We start from the raw sequence: 18842 nt of genomic DNA on the forward strand, positions 1-18842 counted from the left end.
TTTGAAAGGTCAGAAGGCTTGGTAGCGGCGGGCCCACATTGCACGGCTCCACGCAGCTGGGGTTCACTGGAGCTGTTTGCTTCAGTCCCCTCTTAGCCCTGCCCGGCCCGGGAAACCAGGAATTTCAACCTTTGCCCTCAGAGATACCTGACAGCTTCAAGTATTAGCTTTCCTCAAAATTCCTGCAGGTTCACCGAGAAGGAAGAAAGCTGTGCAAATTAGCTAATAATAAAGGAATTCCAGGCGTTAGCTAGTGGGAGGACCTGGAGGGTCCCGGGGCCTCTGCATGCTACGTCAGGTAAGGCCTCTGCCTACTGTCACTACCAGCCGGCCTCGTCCCGAGCCTCCCCATGGACGGTGTAATCACAGCTGCAGGCTCTCCAGGAATAAAGGCAAGAGGAAAGGCAAAGTTAATGATTTGCCACGGAACCCCTCCCGTCTACCTACACACTCACCCTTTCCCTTCAAGTGCTTCATCTTGTTGAAACCAGGTGAAATACGAATTGAGTACAGAATTCTGGCATCTCTTATTTTTAACTTAGTTATGATTATTATGATTTTAAAAGATAGGACTTCAAAGACCCTGGCAGGTGCGAACTTCAAAGACCACACAGAAAATACTGTCCAGACAGTTCAGTTCTGTTGGGCAACACTCTGCAAGGCCATCAGGCATTCAAAGGTGGAAAGAATTTCTACTTGAGTTTCTTGTTGGAAACCTTGCTACTTAAGAATGAGATTTTATATTTTCTCCATCACAATGCAAGATTTATAAACTTTGCCTATGTTTTTACTGGCACCCATGTGAGCTTTCTGTGTGGGAAAAATGCTGCTGCCATCCAGCCTTTGACATTGGTATTGAGGACTGAAGAAATGTATCTTCTCACTTTTATAAAGCTCTTCAGACCTGTTAGCATTACCTACTAGAAGTCCATGTAGGTGTGTAGAGTTTTTACATTTGGTTCAATCACATTGATAGCATTTCCCTAGAGAATTTGTAGTTACATATACTCAGTGCTTAACACAAATATGGGAGCTATCTGATTACTTAGACAGCTAGTTACTGAATATAGGGGGTGAACAAAATAAAGTTTTTGTGATCATGCTGCTGAGCTTCCCTTCCTTCATATTACGAGGAAGACGACCTTGCTTTGAATAGCCCCTTTTGTCTGCAGAAAAAGGATGGCTTCATCGATACAATATGATCATTTTATTTTATTTTTCTTACCCAATTCAGTGTCCAACAACCCATAACTTTTTCTTTGTTAGTATTTATTGTCCACATATAATATAAAATACGGCTTGTACATATATGGCACTCAAATGATGTAAATAATGTAGAAGACATGGTTCCTACCCTCAATGAATTTAGTATAATTGGGGGGCTAGGACTAAAGAAGAAAGCTATGGGCCTGTGTACTGCTGTACATTAAGCAGCAAACTGGAGGCATACTTCTGACTTCGTGTGCTGGCTGTTCAAGAGAGGAGGCAATCTTTTTTGGGATGGGCTACTCAGACTAGGTTAAAGTGGGTCATAGGCTGGGCTTCAAGGCTTGAGAGTGAGGACCCCGAGTATATGGCATGATGGGTGGGGGTCATTGGAGTTGGGAAAGTGGGAACAGAGATACAGAAAGATGGAGTTTAGGCCAGAATGAGGCAGGAATGGAGGAGGGGCATGCTAAGGAGCTTCTGCTTTATCCTATAGGTAATGCTAAGCCATTTTTATGCAAGGGAGGAAGACACCTGATGAAAGCAGTCCTCTAGGAAGATTAATCTAGAAGCTTAGAGTAAAGTGATTAGAGCAATAGATGCTGCTGCATGAGTTTGGAAGGCCAGTTAGGAGGCTCTTCAGTAATCCAGGCATAAATTGAGTGGAGCCTGAATTCGGGGGAGAGATCAGAGAGAAGCAGGGGGAGGGTGATTTTTAGAGAATCATCCTTTAGAAAAGATAACCAAGGGATGCCTGGGTAGATCAGCTGGTTAAGCATCTGTCTTCAGCTCAGGTCATGATCCCAGGGTCCTGGGATGGAGTCCCACATCAGGCTCCTTGCTCACTGGGGAGCCTGCTTCTCCCTCTGCCCCTTCCCCCTGCTTGTGTGCTCTCTCTCTCTCTGACAAATAAATAAATAAAATCTTTAAAAACAAAAACAAAAAGGAATAAAAAAGAAAAGAAAAGATAACCAAATATATAAAGGGTGGGAGGAGTAAAAGGCACCTGTAGTTTCCATGCTGAGGGGAAAAAGAGCCGAGAGCCATTTTTGCCCATCGTCCCATCTTGCTCACTTTCTCCAGCCACACAGATGTCCTTGCTGTTCCTTGAACAAGGCCAGCAAAATCCCACATCAAGGCCTTTCCATATGCCAGTTTCTCCATCCCGAGCATTCTTCCCCAGGTTATCTACCTGACTTGCTCCCTCGCTTTCAGTCCCTATCTTGCCTCTCCACACATTTATTTTACCTTTGTAGTTTGGAAAATTGGAATTTTCAACCAATACACAAAACATGAAAATATTACTCTCCCCCAAAGTTCTTGCAGGTTCATAGAGATTGCTAAAATGTCCCCGAATTAGAGAGGCCTTCTCTAACCACCCCATCCCTCTCTTTCCCCTTACTCTGCTTGATTTTTCTTATGTTTCCTCATCTAACAATATATTATGTATTTAGTCATTTGTTTGGTTATTTTCTGTTTTGTTTGTTTGCCTGTTACTAAAATGTGAGGGCAGAGGGACGAAGACTATCCCTCATTTTTACCTCTGCCCTTCACACAGTGCCTGGCACATAGTAGATTCTCAATATAGATATATTAATTAAATCAATGAACTAGGAAAGTTCAAAAAAGAGGGTAATTTGAGGAAAGGAAGAAAAGGAAGATGATGAGTTAGCATTCAGCATGGATCAGCTTAGAAGAAACAACACTTTGGATGGTGATTGGCAGGATTTCAAGGCCAGGGACCCAGCTTGGCACTCTATAGGTTTACCTTCTTTCTAAGGATCAAAACAACCTCTTCCAGGAGAGTGTCCTTCGCTGGGTGGTTATCTCGGTGTTTCCCACCTCACTTTAAGAGTCCAGTTTTCCCCCTGTGTGACTTATCTTTTCCCTGGAAGAGATGGGGGAGAGAACAGCCTTGGAATAGGGAGATTTATACCCAGAAGCTGTTGAGTCTCCAAGAGCACACATTTTGTCCCTTGTGTGTCCATCAAATAAATGTCCGATGTTTCCTAGAAACTCGAAATCTGTTTATTGGGATGATCTACAAACTTTTTGACATACATTTGATGTAGCCCATAATAATCCAAATGAGACCCAAAACAAAAACAAGGCACACCTGTAGCTCATTTGTTTCCACCGTTTCAATTGCTCCAAATCCCACTTTTGCCAGGAGCATATTAGGATCACCTGCCAAACTGACATATGATTTAATGAAGCATCTCACGTACATTCATTTGGTTCTCCAAAATAATCCCACTAAGAAAACACATTTCTTCTTTTCAAATGCAGTTCAGCCTTTTCTTGATACGAACCACTTTCTAGCATTACTACTGACTCTATTGAAATGAATGAATACATTATAAAGCACTTTATCTTTATTGCTGCCTAAAGTGATCCATAGAGAGTATAACGGCCAGCTGTGTATCCTAGGCACATAATTTCATTACTGGGCTCTTATGGAGCCATCAGTCCCATAGATGGTCCTCTGCTTGACAGACCAGCCATCGAATTCCAAACTTGACTTAATGTCAAGTGCCATCTTCAGGTCAGGTCACCCCAGCCTGAATCCAGTAGATGCTACCAGAAGCCTGGGGTGCCTGGACCATTCTTAGAATCTGCTCAAAAAGCCTGTCATGCTTCTGATAACCTGAGGTCACAGCTTCTGAATAAAGGGTCTCTCTAGGATGAAGTTGACCTATGTGTCCGTGGACTGTCCATAAATATTCTTAACAGGTGGCAAACCTAATTTTTAATTCTCTAGCCATGTTCGTGTTCAAAGCAAGGGCCAGCCACCATTCAGAAGTAGGGTGGTGAGGAGCTTAATACTCTTCTGGCCTTTGTGTGTGGGCTGGGGGGTGATCCAGTTTCTCTAGGTATCTTTAAATATCAGTTAACCAACAGCCAGAGATGAGTCTCAACTAGGAGGAGTGTGGGTGGTTAAAAAAATTCTCTTGCCAGCATGCAAATATACACCGGCTCCACAATTGACTCTGAGTTTCTGTGGAATCCCAGGAATTTGGAGGTAACCTTGTCCAGATCTCTCACTTCATAGATGAGGGATGAGAACTCCCATTTATCAAGACCTCTTTTTTTTTTTTTAAAGATTTTATTTATTTATTTGAGAGAGAGAGAATGAGAGAGACAGCACATGAGAGGGGGGAGGGTCAGAGGGAAAAGCAGACTCCCTGCCGAGCAGGGAGCCCGATGTGGGACTCGATCCAGGGACTCCAGGATCATGACCTGAGCCGAAGGCAGTCGCTTAACCAACTGAGCCACCCAGGCGCCCCTTATCAAGACCTCTTGAGTGCCTAGTGCAGTTAGGAGCTTTTCATTCACTCTTTCCGTTGGCTGATGAGGAAACTGATGATACTTTTGTCTGAGCACGTACAGAACATCACAGTCCTGAAGGAAAAAGAGTTTTGATTACAGAGGAGAGGATGAGAAGAGGAGTAGCTTCGGGGCAGGACAGAGGTGGGTGGGTTTGCTGGAAGGTGGAGGGAGGGTGACAGAAAGAGGGAGGTTGCCTAGGATAGAGTGAAGGCACTTCCGTACCTCAGTGGAAGACCCTGGAAGTACAGTCTCTGAGCCAATACCAGGGCTGCCTTTGCCACAATACTCCAGGTTGCTGATGTCTGCTTTAAGGTAAGTTTGATTGGAAGCTAAGAGGTGTGTTCCAGAAGGCTACAAGGAGTGAAAATGTTGTTGTTGTTGTTGTTGTTATTATTATTATTTTAATGATCATAATAGTCACCACTTCTCAAAAGATATGTGTTAACAACTGCCATGGGTATAATGGATCTTATATAAAAGAATTTTCACAGCAACCTCGGAGGTTGGTACTCATGTCCTTATTTTAGAGATGACATGTCTTGGCCAGGTTCTCACAGCAAATGGCAGATCTGGGATTTGAATCCAGGTTGCCTAGCTCCAAATTTATGTGACAGAATTTCAAATGAGTAATCTCTACTCATAAACAATAGATTCAATGTCCTCATCCCCCCATTTTTATGCTGTCTAAGCCAGTGCAGAGTATGGTAGCTCTGAGCATAACAGCTTTGGAAGAAATAACCCACAGTAAGAGAAGCTGCCCCTTTGCTTGTTCTGAATTCATGGTCTCAAATACCTTCTTCGTGCTTGTCAGCTTTTCAAATTCCTGGTGTAGTCATCCTTGATTCCAGATGTCCAGTGACAATTTATGACCTATAATTGAATAGGATCCCCTCTCCTTATCGTACCTTTCAGCTAGAGTCCTATCACACGAAACGAAGCAAAACAAAACACTTCTTTTTGATTTAATGTTGGCATTCTTGCTCTTATTAGTTAATAGCTAGTCCTATTAAAATAGGATACCAAGTGCCTTTAAAAGTCCACCAAGAAGAAAAATAGAGTTAGGCAATATCAGGGTAAAGAAAGAAATCTTGGGAAGTGGCAGAAAGAGGAGTTCGGGACTGAGCGAATGCCACAAACTAGCCAGGCAGGTTTTACCTGCGTGAGGGTATGTGTTTATCTGAAACCCTGGAAATCCTCCAGATTCATTCCTGTGACTTGTGTGACAATGGGCATTCTTCGAAAGAGGAGTAAGGCCCTATTACTTTGGCTGGAATTCCTCGTCAGAGGCTAGCCTGTGAGGAAAGATAGTAGGCTGGTTTCCGGGTCTGATTAGCCTTCTCCGTGGGTGCATATGGCAAAAAAGAGCTAGCTATTGGTGAAGGTGTCCAGGGACGGGGGGGCGGGGGCATTTTGGGCCACACCGGGGAGAGGAAGCACAAAAGAAACATCCAAGACTTTATCAATCTTGTTGTTCTGCTGAGGGCTGCAGAACTGTTCCTTGGAGGCCAGTTGACTGTAGCTCCAGGTTTGCCAGAGTTTCCAGAGATGAAAGCTCACCCATGCCCGTCCTTTCGCTTAGCAAATTAAGAAAATGCAAGTCACTACAGTGGGCCCTAGGAAAGGTCCAGCTGTCCTGTGAGGGCAGATCATCTCTGCCCTGGAGGATCATGACTCTGCACTTCTTAAGGAACAGGTTGTTTGTTTGCTTATGTGTATCTATTTATTTATATATCTTCTTTACCCCTCCTCATTTACTGGAGGAAATCTGGCTTTCTTGGTATGCAAACGGAAAGTAGATGAGGGGGAAAATGTGGCTGTTGATAGTCATCCATGACCTTGAACATATTACCAAGTTCAAGTGGATTTTTGTTGCTTTCTGTATGAAGTGACTCTCTTAGGTTAAATACAGAAATATTATATCCTTCATTGAGCAACATCACATCACCATCATATCTAGATGAAAGTCTTTCTTTCACCTTACGGCTCATTCTCTCGTTATGAACAACCTTTTCTAACAGGACTTTCTTAGAATCACAGAATGTTAGAGCCAGAAGGGAGATAAATGAATGAAAAAAAGAACTTTTCCACTATAAAGGTCCATTCGAACACAAAAGTCCTTACAAATGTTTATGTTAGGGAAAGAAACATCCAAATCCCCATGCTGCATTTGGAGTCTGTTTTCTGTTTGTTCTGTTCTCAGTAGGGAGAACTGCTCATTACTGTCCTGGGCACGAGCCTTTTATGTACTTGAAAACCATTGCGGGCTAAACCTGTAACCCTCTCCCCTCTGAGCGGAATTACCTTGGTTCCTTTAACCTCTCCTGATCTTTATTTCCCAGACCTCTCATCTCTTCCGTGGCTTTCTGAGAATCGACTCCGGTTTCTCACTCTCCCCCACTAACTGCAGCCCTGGGAGGGGGGGGTCTGCCCAGGTGCGCGGGGCTGGGGTGGGGGGGCGGGAGGTATGTGTGTGCCGGGAACTGAGAGGTGGACAGGGCCAGCGGAACTTGCTAGTGGACAAACACCACGGAAAATGGGGGGGAGGCATAGGAAGTCTTTACATGAATTAGAAGTCATACTTTCCCCTAGCACGTCACCTTCATCTCCGAATTCTCCAGACAATGGCACACACAGACACCGGGGACCCATTTCCTCACAAAACATTTCACAAGGCTTTGCTACGGGCCCAGTACTTCCACTGGCGTCCGGAACACTGCCGATCCTTGGTCCCCAGGCAGGATCCTGCATCTGTTTTGCTCTCATAGGTTGAACATATGTTTGAACTAGTTACTGGCAACTTAGAATGAAGAGTTCTCACCTACAAATGATCTCGATTTTCAGCTTCTTTCGGGTCCTAAAGGGTGGGGCTATGAGGCTTGCGCGTCAGGCCTGGGACCGCGTGCTAGGGCCGAGCAGCGACCGCCCCAGATGAGCGGGGAACGCCTCCACTTTCCCTCAGTCCTATCTGGCCCCTTGTTACTGACTGAACTGTGTTCCCCTAAGTCCGTGTTTTGAGGCTCTAACTGCAATGTGACTATATGCGGAGATAGGGCCTTTAAGAAAGCAGTTAGGAGGGGCGCCTGGGTGGCTCGGTGGGTTAAGCGTCTGCTTTCAGCTCAGGTCATCATCTCAGGGTCCCGGCATCGAGCCCCGCATGGGGCTCCCTGCTCAGCGGGGAGTCTGCTTCTCCCTCTCCCTTTGCTCCCTCTCTCTCTCTCTCAAACAAATAAATAAAATCTTAAAAAAAAAAAAAAAGGAGGAAAGCAGTTAGAGGGGTAAGGGTGCCCCTTAGGGGAAAGGACACCAGAGAGCTCGCTCGCTGTCACCACGTGTCTACAGAAGAAAAGGAAAGACCCCGACGCGGGGAGCAGACGGCAGCTATCCAGCCTTAGTAAGCGCGGCAGAGAGCTCTCGCCAGAAACCGATCCTGATGGCACCTCTACCTTGGAGTCCCAGTCTCCAGAACCGTGAGAAAGTAAGTTTCTGTTGTTTGAGGCCCCCACTCTGTGGTGTTTTGTTAGGGAAGCCCAAGCAGAGTGATACACCCGTGTACCTCACTTTGTGCCTAGCTTCTGCGGGCATTTGCGTTTGAGACCCCTGCTCTCGGTGCTTGGGAGATAAAAGAGAAAATACCCAGTCCTGGTATTTTGTCTACTGGTAGAGAAAGTTAAATGGAGCAATACCGTGTAAGACAGGACATAATCTAAGAGATGTACAAACTGATACCAAGGACAGAGCTGTCATTGGCTGGGATGGGAGGGAGAATAGAGAAGTCTCCCCTGCGGGGCCACGGCATGGCGGAAGGTTTTTGAGAGACTAGGCGGGTTTCAGCAAGTGGTGATGGAACGGAGGCAGCAGCACAAGCGAGCAAGCATGAGAGTGGAGGGTGTACCACTAGGTTTGACTATAGTTCAGGGTCCATTGCAGGAGGAGGAGGTGTGATAGGAAATAAGGCCAGAAAAGGAAGGGACAGTCAGATCATGAGCTCTGAATGCCATGCCAGAGGGTTTGGTTTAATTCTGGAATGAATGACGAGTACCTGAGGGGATGGAGGAAGGAAGTGAGTGGATGAAAGGCATGGTTTAATTAATTAATTCAGCAAATATTTACTGGGAACATCCAAAGTGCCAGGTATTGCAAATGTAGTTGTGGACAAGATAGAACTAAGTCTCTGCCCTCAGGGAGCTGACATAAGTAGACTATCAGATATATAACATAATGTCAGGGAGTGATGAACACTGTAAAGACAAATAAAGCAGTGTAAGGAGGAGTAAGAGGATAGAGTGTAATATGGCAGGTAGCTGCTTTGGATGCCCACAGTCAGGGAAGGCATGATATTTGGGCACAACCCTGAATGAAGTGAGAGAATGAATCATGTGGGTATTGGAGAATATAATTCTAGACAGAGAAAACAGTAAGTACAAAGGCCCTGAGGCAGCAACACAGTTATGTTCATGGAAAAACGTAGAGGCCAATCTGGCTGGAGTAAGCAATGAGAAGAATGATGGGCGTTGAGGTTGCAGTAGTCAAGCATCAGCTCTTTTTTTAGGAAGGGAACTCCAGTGCAGTGTGAAGGACTGTTGGGGAACCAGGCCTGGAGCAGGGAGACCCCTAGCAGCCCACAGGAATGAAGAGGACCAGCACCACGGTGGGGCAATTGAGTTGGAATTGTAGAGTCATACATGGTCTAGGAGAAGGGCATCTTTTGGACCAGCACACAGATGAAATCCCCAAACAGAGCTGGCCTTGGGGAAGACAGGGCTCTGGGGCCAGGATGAGATGGGGTACTTATCTCCCAATCTCTGGATTAATCATGTGCAATGGCAGCTGTCAGAGTAGGAGGAGAACCAAAATTTCTATAGTCTGTAAGTGTCCCAAAGAAGCATGAAGGAAGAGATAGGCTTCATCTGTTTCCACAGCTCAGAAGCCCAGGCACTCTCCGTGGGGCATCAGGGAGAATGTGGCTGTTCTTCCCCTAAAAAGTACAACACTATCACTTAACACTACAGACTTCTGGCAAATGTGGTTTGGTCTAGCCCTAGAATGAAATGATTTGTTTTAATGCATGGAAATAAAAAGAGTTGAAATGCAGTACAGAGAGTGGGGTTAATGCAGGCCAGAATGTGGGTTGGCCGGTAGAGTGGAGTAGTTGCTCTTTGGCTTTTTTTCTTCCTTCCTTCCTTCCTTCCTTTCTTTTCCTTTTCCGTTTCTTTCTTTCTTTCTTTCTTTCTTTCTTTTTTTTTTTTTTTTTGCTTTAGTGAGGAGGAGGAGGTAAATAGTCCTCTGAGAACCATATAAAGCTCTGCTTCCAGATTGCAATGGCCAGGGAGCATGGTCATCACCTTTGGCATTCTTCTCTAATTTTTTACCCTTGGTGTTTTTCCTTTTCCTTGCTTGGCTGGGAGAATTATGAGCTCCTTAGGAAAGAATGCTGTGCTTTCCCTGTTGGCCCTGCTGTGGGGCAAACATTCAAAAAATGTTAACTGTAAATATCTGTGTTAAGAGTGCCCTCTTCTGGTATACCCTATTTGTCTTCAACTGCCATTTCCCTGACAATGCTGCATTTTTAGGCTTAATTATCTTTTTCATTAAATTGGCAAAGGAAGAAAGCAAAAGGTAGTGTTGGGAATAAATTAATTTTACCCAATGTTTCTAGAACTTTCTTCCACAGTCCTAAACCTTTTTTGGCCATGGTCTCTGAATCTTCTGACCCAATCTTTCTTTGGAATTTACACTTAACCTTTTATTAATTTGGAAAAAAGGTAAAAATGGCAGCAAATCAAAGCATGGAAGGGGTGCTGATACAATTCATTAGATCTCTTTTCTGCCTCTGTTTCTATGTTATTTATTGAGGGACAAGCATTTTCCTAAGACCTTCAGGATCCTAAATGAGTAAGATACAGTCCTTGCCTTTGCTGAGTTTGGTGGTAGGAAAGGTGGATGAGTAAACATAAAAGTATAACACCAGGTGACCAAAAACTGGGATGTGAACAATAAAGTGGGTGGTCACAGGGGCATATGATTTAATTTCTTTGATTATTCGAACCCAAAGGTGAAAAAAATGAATGCCTCCCTGACCCAACTTATTTCTCCTGGCAATCACATTTCTCGGTGCACTGGAGCTCAAGATTCTGTAAACAAATCATGATAGGTTTACTATATTTCTATGTTACTAATCTCACAAAGTGATTTGGGATCTGAAGGGGATACATAAGTACACGCTCAGTTTTCTCCTAATTTTTTTCTTCTATGTTCAATGGAAACATTTTCCTTTTATAACTTGAATATTTGGAGAGACTCTATACCTCTAGCTTCAACAAATTAAATATTGCTTTAAATTGCAGAGTACCAGTGTACAATAAAAAAGGTTATGTGTGGGTTTTGCTAGAAAACATAGTTTTTTGATAGAAATTCTTTTCCCCCATATAAAGGGAGAGTTATCTTTAATGAGACCCTCCAAAATTTGTTCTTTACAGAGGAGAGGATCGCACCCCTCCTGGTCTCCTGTGACATTTATCCATTGGCTTTAACCCACGATCTTGTATATATGGAGCTCTGAATGTTACCCAGGGTCCCAATGACCTTTACCCTTTTATTTTGATTTAGTTGGAAAATGTATTAATGTAGTTTTCCAAGTTTTTTCTATGCCCCAATTCTTCTGCATAAGAACAGCTTTAATTAACTGGGAGAAAGAGATGGATGAGGGTTGGAGAGAGAGAGAATATATTGGTGAATTACATTAGTCCCTCATATCTATCTCTTGGTTATAGAGGCAAATGAAACATAATGGTGATATGGTGATAATGGTGATATGAAAATCATTACGGTAATATGAAACATAATGGTGATATTTTGGGGTATACTTCTTACCAGACACAGATGGTGTTGTTTATTATTTTATTTCTATTTATTGTAACCACTTAGGATTCTTTTTCCATTTGCATAAATTTGGTCATCTTTTTCATTTCTTTCTCAATATTGGCTGTAACTTTCAATTGTGTACTAAAGAAAATGTTTCTATCCCTTAAAGTCAAACTGATAATCTTCCTTTCTCATAGGACAGCGATCTCTAGGACTCTTATTTTGGGTCCTTTTGCTTCTGTCACTCATCCTGCACTCTGTCCAAAAATATCTTCTAAACTCAAGAATTCCTAAGAGGATCTTAGAGAAGTATCCACAATGTCCTTAGGTGATACCCTGAGAAACACTGATTTCTGGCATCATCTTGGTGATTTAAAAAAAAACCTCAAGTGGACTTGGAGGAATATAGAAGCTCAATGTACCTTTGAACCTGCTTGGTCCTGAGCCTGTCTCAGTGATCCACTATGGCTGGAGGCATGAGGGCTGGGCATAAACACGCATGGTAGGCAACTGAGCCTTTCAATTCTGTTTACCTTTTCTTTTTTCTTTTTGGTGGGGACAGAGGTGCTTAGTCAAAAATAGAAGTGAAACCCAATACTCAAAATGGCAGTGAGAAATAAACAGAGATGAGGGAAGTAGCAAGACAGAGGGACAGGGCGAGGGCACTCGAGTTCCATTGGCTCTATCACTCATGGGCTATGTGTCCTAGAGCCAGCCATGTATGTGCTCAGGGCCTCATTTTCCCTACTCCAAAGTGATCAGTGCTTCTTGTAGGAGGTTCAGGGAGGATGAGGAAAAAGAGAGGGGGTGAAATACTTGGGGCTTAGGGTTCTTACCCCTGTTTCAACATGAGTAGCTCAGTTTTACTCTATTTTATGTATTTGGCTTTATCCTAAGATCTTGTGTGAAGAAGGCAAAAGTTTTTTTTTTTTTAAAGATTTTATTTATTTATTTGAGAGACAGCGAGAGAGAGAAAGAGAGAGAGAGAGAGCGAGCATGAGCAGGGGGAGGGGCAGAGGGGGAGGAGCAAGTAGTCTCCACGCTGAGCAGGGAGCCGGAAGCAGGGCTCAATCCCAGGACCCTGAGATCATGACCTGAGTCAAAGGCAGACGCTCTTAATTGACTGAGCCCCCCAGGTGCCCCAAGACAGCGAAAGATCTTAAATCCATCAAAACAAAACAAAACAAACACCTTTTGAAAAACGTTAGACTAGATGATTTCCAAATTTCCTGCTAGCTTTAGAATTCTAGGAGAGTCATAATGGTGGTATTTGTTGTTTTCCTGCCCAGTATCAATGATGACTTCCTTCTGATTTTCCTTCAGTCATCCTGTGACCATGATGACAAAGCCCGAAGCTGCCAAAGGCCACCACAGAGAGCTTAGGCATCAAGCCAGTCCAAAGGCAGCTAAACAGAGGTGGATCCTGGTGGCAGCCTTTAATTTCAGGACGAAGCCTCACCTGTGGCTACACTGTCTTCCAGGGTTTTCAGTTACATGAATCAATAAATTTCACCCTGCTTTGGGTTTAAGCCTTTAGAATTGAGTTTTTCTGTCACTCACAACCAAAAAAATCTAATTGGATCAGATAGCGTTTAAAAGATAGTCAACAAATGTTTATTGAAATGTCATAGAGGACCAAACCGCAAATGCTTGAGATAGAAATCAACGAACTATTTCTGTCAGCAAAAACCTTAACTTTAGCATGCTGTCCTTTGTGTATGGAAACCAGTCCTGATTTACTATCAATAGAACATTTCCTTTGACTTGTTTACTTAACTAGTGATAAAAACTCTTACTCAGGAAGCAATTAAGTGGATAGTTTTGGTCTCACTAACATGTTTAGAGCATCTGAACTCATGTGGGGGTAGATAAATCTACTAAATGTGAAACCAATAAAAGCAGATAATTGCAAAATTACAAAGCATGCTGAAGGAAACAGGGCTAAAATCATTCTCCTATACTGCTTTGTGACAGTGTACATTGTAACAACTTTTAAGGACAATTTGATAGTATTACCAAAAGCTTTAGAACTGTGGCCCCACTTCAATTTGGCAATCCCACTTCTGGAAATTTATCCTAAGGAACTAACTGTGGATAGACACAAAATCTTAGATACAGAGATGTCCATTAGTGCATTGATTACGAAAGCATAAACACACACACACACACACACACACACACACACAGGCTTGAATGCATGGAAGAAAACATTCTAATGTCAAGCAGTATGGGACTAGTTAACTACGTATGGCTTATCTGCACAATGGAACCCCATTATTCCCATTTAAAATGACACAGATGAATACTGTCACAAACAACTCTTGTTGATATATTATTAGGTAAAATAGATTCTCAAACAGTATGTATAGTACACTCCTGTATTTGTAAAAAAACATCTGTGTACATATATAATGGATATTAATTTGGGCTAAGAAATGATACAGTCCTTTGTTCAGGAAAGTAAAAAATGGCTCTGCTAGCAGCTGGATCATGATATTGCCAAGTGGAAATTAACAACGTTTAAAGAATATAAACAATGCTGTACAAGGCCATTCTGACCATGTTTGGAACAAGATAAAGACAAAGCCACTCTACAACCTAAAATATCTTTTCTAACACAGATGACTGCTACTTTCTTTCTTTTTAAACTGATGACAACTCTCCCCCACTTCAGTTTTTTCAAGGTGAAAATTAAGATAGTTATCACCATATTCCCTTTCTTCTTGACAGAATCCAGTCCAGATTTGACCCCTGCTGCCCTAATGTCTCCTTAAACGTATCCATAAAAAACCCAAATGCCCTAAGAAGCCCCTCTCAACTCCCTTTTTGGTGTCTCCGGCCAATGGGCTTTAACAGTTCTAAAGGAGATAAATTGGGCCCCTCCCACTCACCAGAACTGGCTGGAAACTCCATCTCAGTTGAGTTTTAACATGGTGTCCAGCAAACAGAGGGGCTACAACTGTTTAGGGCTCTGTGGGAGCCACTGGGTTGCTTACTGTCCTTTTTCTAAGATGTCAGCTTCTTTTCCTTCGCCAAGCTGGGCACAAGGATCTTATGCTGTAGGATAAGGCCAAAAATCTGGTGTTCAATCCCCCTTCTGCAGAAGCCAGGTCACTATGTGAGGACTGTCTGGGGGTGGGGTGGGGCATGGGTCTTCCCCTTTTGAAGAACCCACTGCCACTGGCCTCCTCCCTAGTGAACCTCCGGTCCTGGTTCAGACATCCTCCACTCAGCACCAGCCTCCTTCCGGGTAGGTGAGCCTTCGCCTTCTAGTGCCTCCTAGCTTCCATTTCCAGCTCTGCAACTGAAGTGTGTCAAGTGCTGGGTTAGAAATGAAGGAGAATAAAGAAAGCACCCCTCATTCTTTTCTAGTACTGAGTTCAGCACACATCAATCTGTGAATAATATCCTGGCACACATTCTAGAAAGTGTTTGGAATATATATCCTAAAGGGTTAAAAGTAAGTGTCCCTACAGTTGTATTATGGACCTTTCAAAATGTTTATTTATCTTACCTTTTCTTTCTAATTTTTCTTGCATGAACATTTGTTTTCAAAGTAAGAAAAAAAAGTATGTCATTTATTTTATTTTATTTTTTTAAAAGATTTTATTTATTTATTTGACAGAGAGACAGCGAGAGAGGGAACACAAGCAGGGGGAGTGGGAGAGGGAGAAGCAGGCTTCCCTCCGAGCTGGGAGCCCGACGTGGGGCTTGATGACCTGAGCCGAAGGCAGACCCCTAACGACTGAGCCACCCAGGCGCCCTATGTCATTTATTTTTAACTAATGAAAGGGAAAAGCAGAGAATAAGAAGAAACGAGGAGAAAGGAAGAAACCAGGGCCTGCTGCCATGAAGGTATGGGAGTGTTAACCCAGCACTAGTACAAGACAGCCCTGGAGGTTGGTATTCCCTGGAATTCTGGAGTCAAGCATCCACTTTTTGGCTCTGATTTGTACTTGTGAGAATATTTTAAGTGGCTTTTTCATCCTCTGTTTATCAGTGAATACAAAGTAGCCCCGTGGAGGTGGTAGAGGGTAATGGGACTTCCCAACTGGGGAGAAATGTCTTTTGAAGGGGAAATGGCGTGATGGGTTCTACCCTTGGTTTTATATTAGAATGACCAATTCCTGGACCCCACCTCCAGTGATTTGTTTGGTTACTGATTAAAAGAAGGAGAGGGTGGGTGAAGAATGGAACAATACAAAATTCTCCTAGTCATAATTGTCCTCAGGGCCCTCTTTGTAAGGAAAGGTGGGACCAGAGATTCTTTCTTTCGGTCAGCTTTTTCTCAGGTATGGCAGGTGTACCCACTGGTACACAAACTATGCATATTGCTACGGAGAAAAGCATTTTAAAACGGTTATTAATGATGTATATTTATTATATTGTGTACTAGAAAAACTATACATCAAAATCATGATTTTATAGTAGTGATAAAACAAAAAATGAAATCCGTTTATGCAAAAATGCAAGCCAGTTGATATACACATATTAGGTCAATTGCAGAGTAGGTGATACATGGATATGGCCGAAATCAAGATAGTATGCATGTCTTTAGACTGGGAAATACTGGCAAAAGTTGCTTTCTGAGACCTTTCTGCAAGACGTGAGCTTTGGGCAGCGATTCGGAGCAGTGCTTCCAAACATTGGACTGAAAATATGTGGGGCTGGCTGAGAGCTTGTGGAAAAAGAGATTCCAGGTCTCTGCCCAGAGATTTTAGTTTAGGAGATCTGGGATAGGGCCCAGGACTGTGTCCTTTCATGAAGCTTTCCTGGTGGTGCTGGTGAAGCCCTTTGGGGACCTTGAAGTGGGGAGCGATACCTCTTCGGGCCTGGAAGAGCGGTAGTTCTTCAAGATAATTAAACTTATTTTAAGTATTTGCTGGCTGTGAAGCCTATCCACTATCGTTGACTGTCATCAGCATGGCTTTGTAAACTTTTAATTTTTAAACTGTGCCTCTGGGTCTCTGCATTGAAAGCGTGTGTGAAAATTAAAATACACACAAGTGAGCACACTCTACCCCTGCCAAAAACACATTTTAATCTGATTTAACCAACTAAATAAACAGGAGTGAATTATGCCATTAGGCTCAACAGGGCTGCTAGAGCAAACCAACTGCATGGTGCAGACCAAGCATGGGAGTAACAAAGTGCATGTTTCTGGTGGAAAGGAGACTCTTGGGTGGGAGCTGTTTCATGGCAAATTGATGTTTACTCAGTGAGTTTCAGAGGAATCATGGTGAGGCAGCTGGGACGGAGGCACTGGGTGGGAGCACTCTGGGATGGAAACCCTGCATTGGGGCTGGCCAGAGTCCGGTGAGAAGGCGATTGAGAGGAGTGTGGAAGAGGAGGGGTTAAAAACTGGAAAGCTGCAATCAGGCCAGGAGGGGATGAAAGACTAACAAAGCAGAGAACACTGGAGGGGCACAGAGATGTCATTGAAGGGCTGCTAAAGTCCTCCTCCTGAAGAACTGCAAATAGTTGTGGGGGTGGGGAGATGCAAAATATGATCCCAGAGGCCATTTGGGAAGTAGAATGAATTCTTTTATGAAATCATTAAAAGCAAATACACCTCAGGTGCCTGGGTGGTTCAGTCCGTTAAGTGTCTGATCTTGATTGATTTAAGCTCAGGTCCTGATCCCAGGGTTGTGAGATCAAGCCCTGCATCAGCTCTGGGCTCAGTGGGGTATCTGCTTGGGATTCTCTCTCCCTCTGCCCCCTCTCCCTGCTCGCACGCACGTGCTCTCTCTCTAAAATAAATATTAAAAACTGTTTAAAAAAAGAGCCAATACACCTCTATGTCGTTACAGCAAGTGAATACCTTGGATTTCTTGTAGCAGTCCTAAGTTCAATGGCTCTGTTTTACGGTCCAACTGGGTGTTAGGTCATATGTCCTGATTTTAGGGTGAGAAAAAAATGGGAAAAGGATCTGGGGATAGAAGCTCTTCCAGATGGCCCTGCTCCAGTGTTAGTTGGGACGTATGAATTGCACAAACTCACAGACTGGGGGCAAGAGTGGGTACCTGGACCTCTAGCAAAGGGGCCAATTGCCAGAGGCCAGGCCACTCAGCAGGGTTTCCAGAGGTAGTAGCCACTGTTTTTCACCTGCTTCCAATCCAAAAAGTCCTACTCACAGATTCCTAGTCAAATTTGAATTGTTCTCTTTGTCTAATGGAAAATTTTCATACCATGCTAAGAAACTTGGGACACAGATTTGTCTTATTTCTTTTACTGTTGCCTTTCTTACCAGTTTCTTCATACATACATACTTTTAAAACTAGTTCCAGGCTTTCAGTCCCCTTTTGCCCTTGTTCTTACAGAGCCTGATGTTACAGGATTTTGGATGCAATTTTCAAAGACATTGGCGTTATGACCCCTTGGTGATATTGTGGAGTAATTTTATAAACTAAATTAATTAGACTGGGGGTGGGGAGGAGATAGAAAATAGAGCTTAGCAAAGTTTTTCCACTAGGTGTCACTCTTGATCCAATTAAAACCGCTAGCGGCGTTTATAAATAGAAGTATATCTATAAAACATTCATTTCCTTGGTTACGTAAACATGAATAACAAAATGTCCCCACCTGTGTCTTCTGAAGTCCTTCCCTGGTGATCTGTGTCATAAAAGGCGACCATACATATGTTGTCTGGAGGACTAATTCCTGTCACAGCCACTTCTGTTGTAAGACTGGCGGGGTGAAGGCTGGCCGCTGGAGTCGGAGCCTCAATTCACCGACTGTTTTTTATGTCACAGGACCCAGCCCCTTCGGGGACCACACTGGAATCTCCTGTGATTAGAGCTAATGCTTCCAAAACGCCGCATGTCTGCTTGCTGCTCCCAGAAGTGCTGTGTGCGGGTCTCCCCGGGCGGCACCTTCACCGGCTGCACCTGTCCTCCATTCCCGCGCGCTCCCGCCCGCCGCTTCCACCTTCCGCTGCGAACCGGACTCCCCAAGGGCAAGGCGAAGTTCAGGGACACTCAGCCCCGGGAGGTCGGCTCTTCCCCGGGGCCACTCTGGGGGCAGTGCTGGCAATTTTGAATTTCGGAATATGGAATTATTTCAATTGGCTATGAGTATTGGCCAAATTCGATGCACTTCTCATTTGCACTGCCTTCAGGGATAGAAATGGACGTACAATTTAGAGTTACAAAGAAGCAACAATCTAGTTCAGAGAAGACTGTCTGGGGTTCTAATTAAAAATATATCTTACTCTTATTTAAAAATTTTTATTTTTCAAAATATAAGGAGATCACCTTCAGAGAAGAAACAGGGCACTAAACTAGTATTTATATAACTCTTTCTGGTGCAGGAGGTTGTCTCAAATCCATTACCTGGTGTTATCTTCAGCATAACCTTGGGGAACGGGTATTTTTACTACTGTGTTTCTGACTGGGCCTAGAGCTGTGATGTCCTATGCTTGTCAAGCTGGAATTTTAATCCAGACC

The 18842-nt window shown here is 43.6% G+C and overlaps 1 protein-coding gene across 2 annotated transcripts in view; it reads right to left on the minus strand.

Annotated features, from left to right (window-relative positions):
* The window catches only part of GYG1 (glycogenin 1), a 72583-nt gene extending 54550 nt beyond the window's left edge, over window positions 1-18033 (minus strand). For both annotated transcript variants that reach the window (XM_036115634.2, XM_036115632.2), the window contains exon 1: window positions 17980-18033. In XM_036115634.2, the coding sequence (XP_035971527.1) occupies window positions 17980-18018 (39 nt within the window). In that variant the 5' untranslated portion in view covers window positions 18019-18033. The remainder of the gene's footprint in view (window positions 1-17979) is intronic.
* Window positions 18034-18842: the final 809 nt, after the last annotated feature.

Source organism: Halichoerus grypus, chromosome 1 (assembly GCF_964656455.1).
Source record: "Halichoerus grypus chromosome 1, mHalGry1.hap1.1, whole genome shotgun sequence".
In the NCBI taxonomy this organism is placed as follows: domain Eukaryota; kingdom Metazoa; phylum Chordata; class Mammalia; order Carnivora; family Phocidae; genus Halichoerus; species Halichoerus grypus.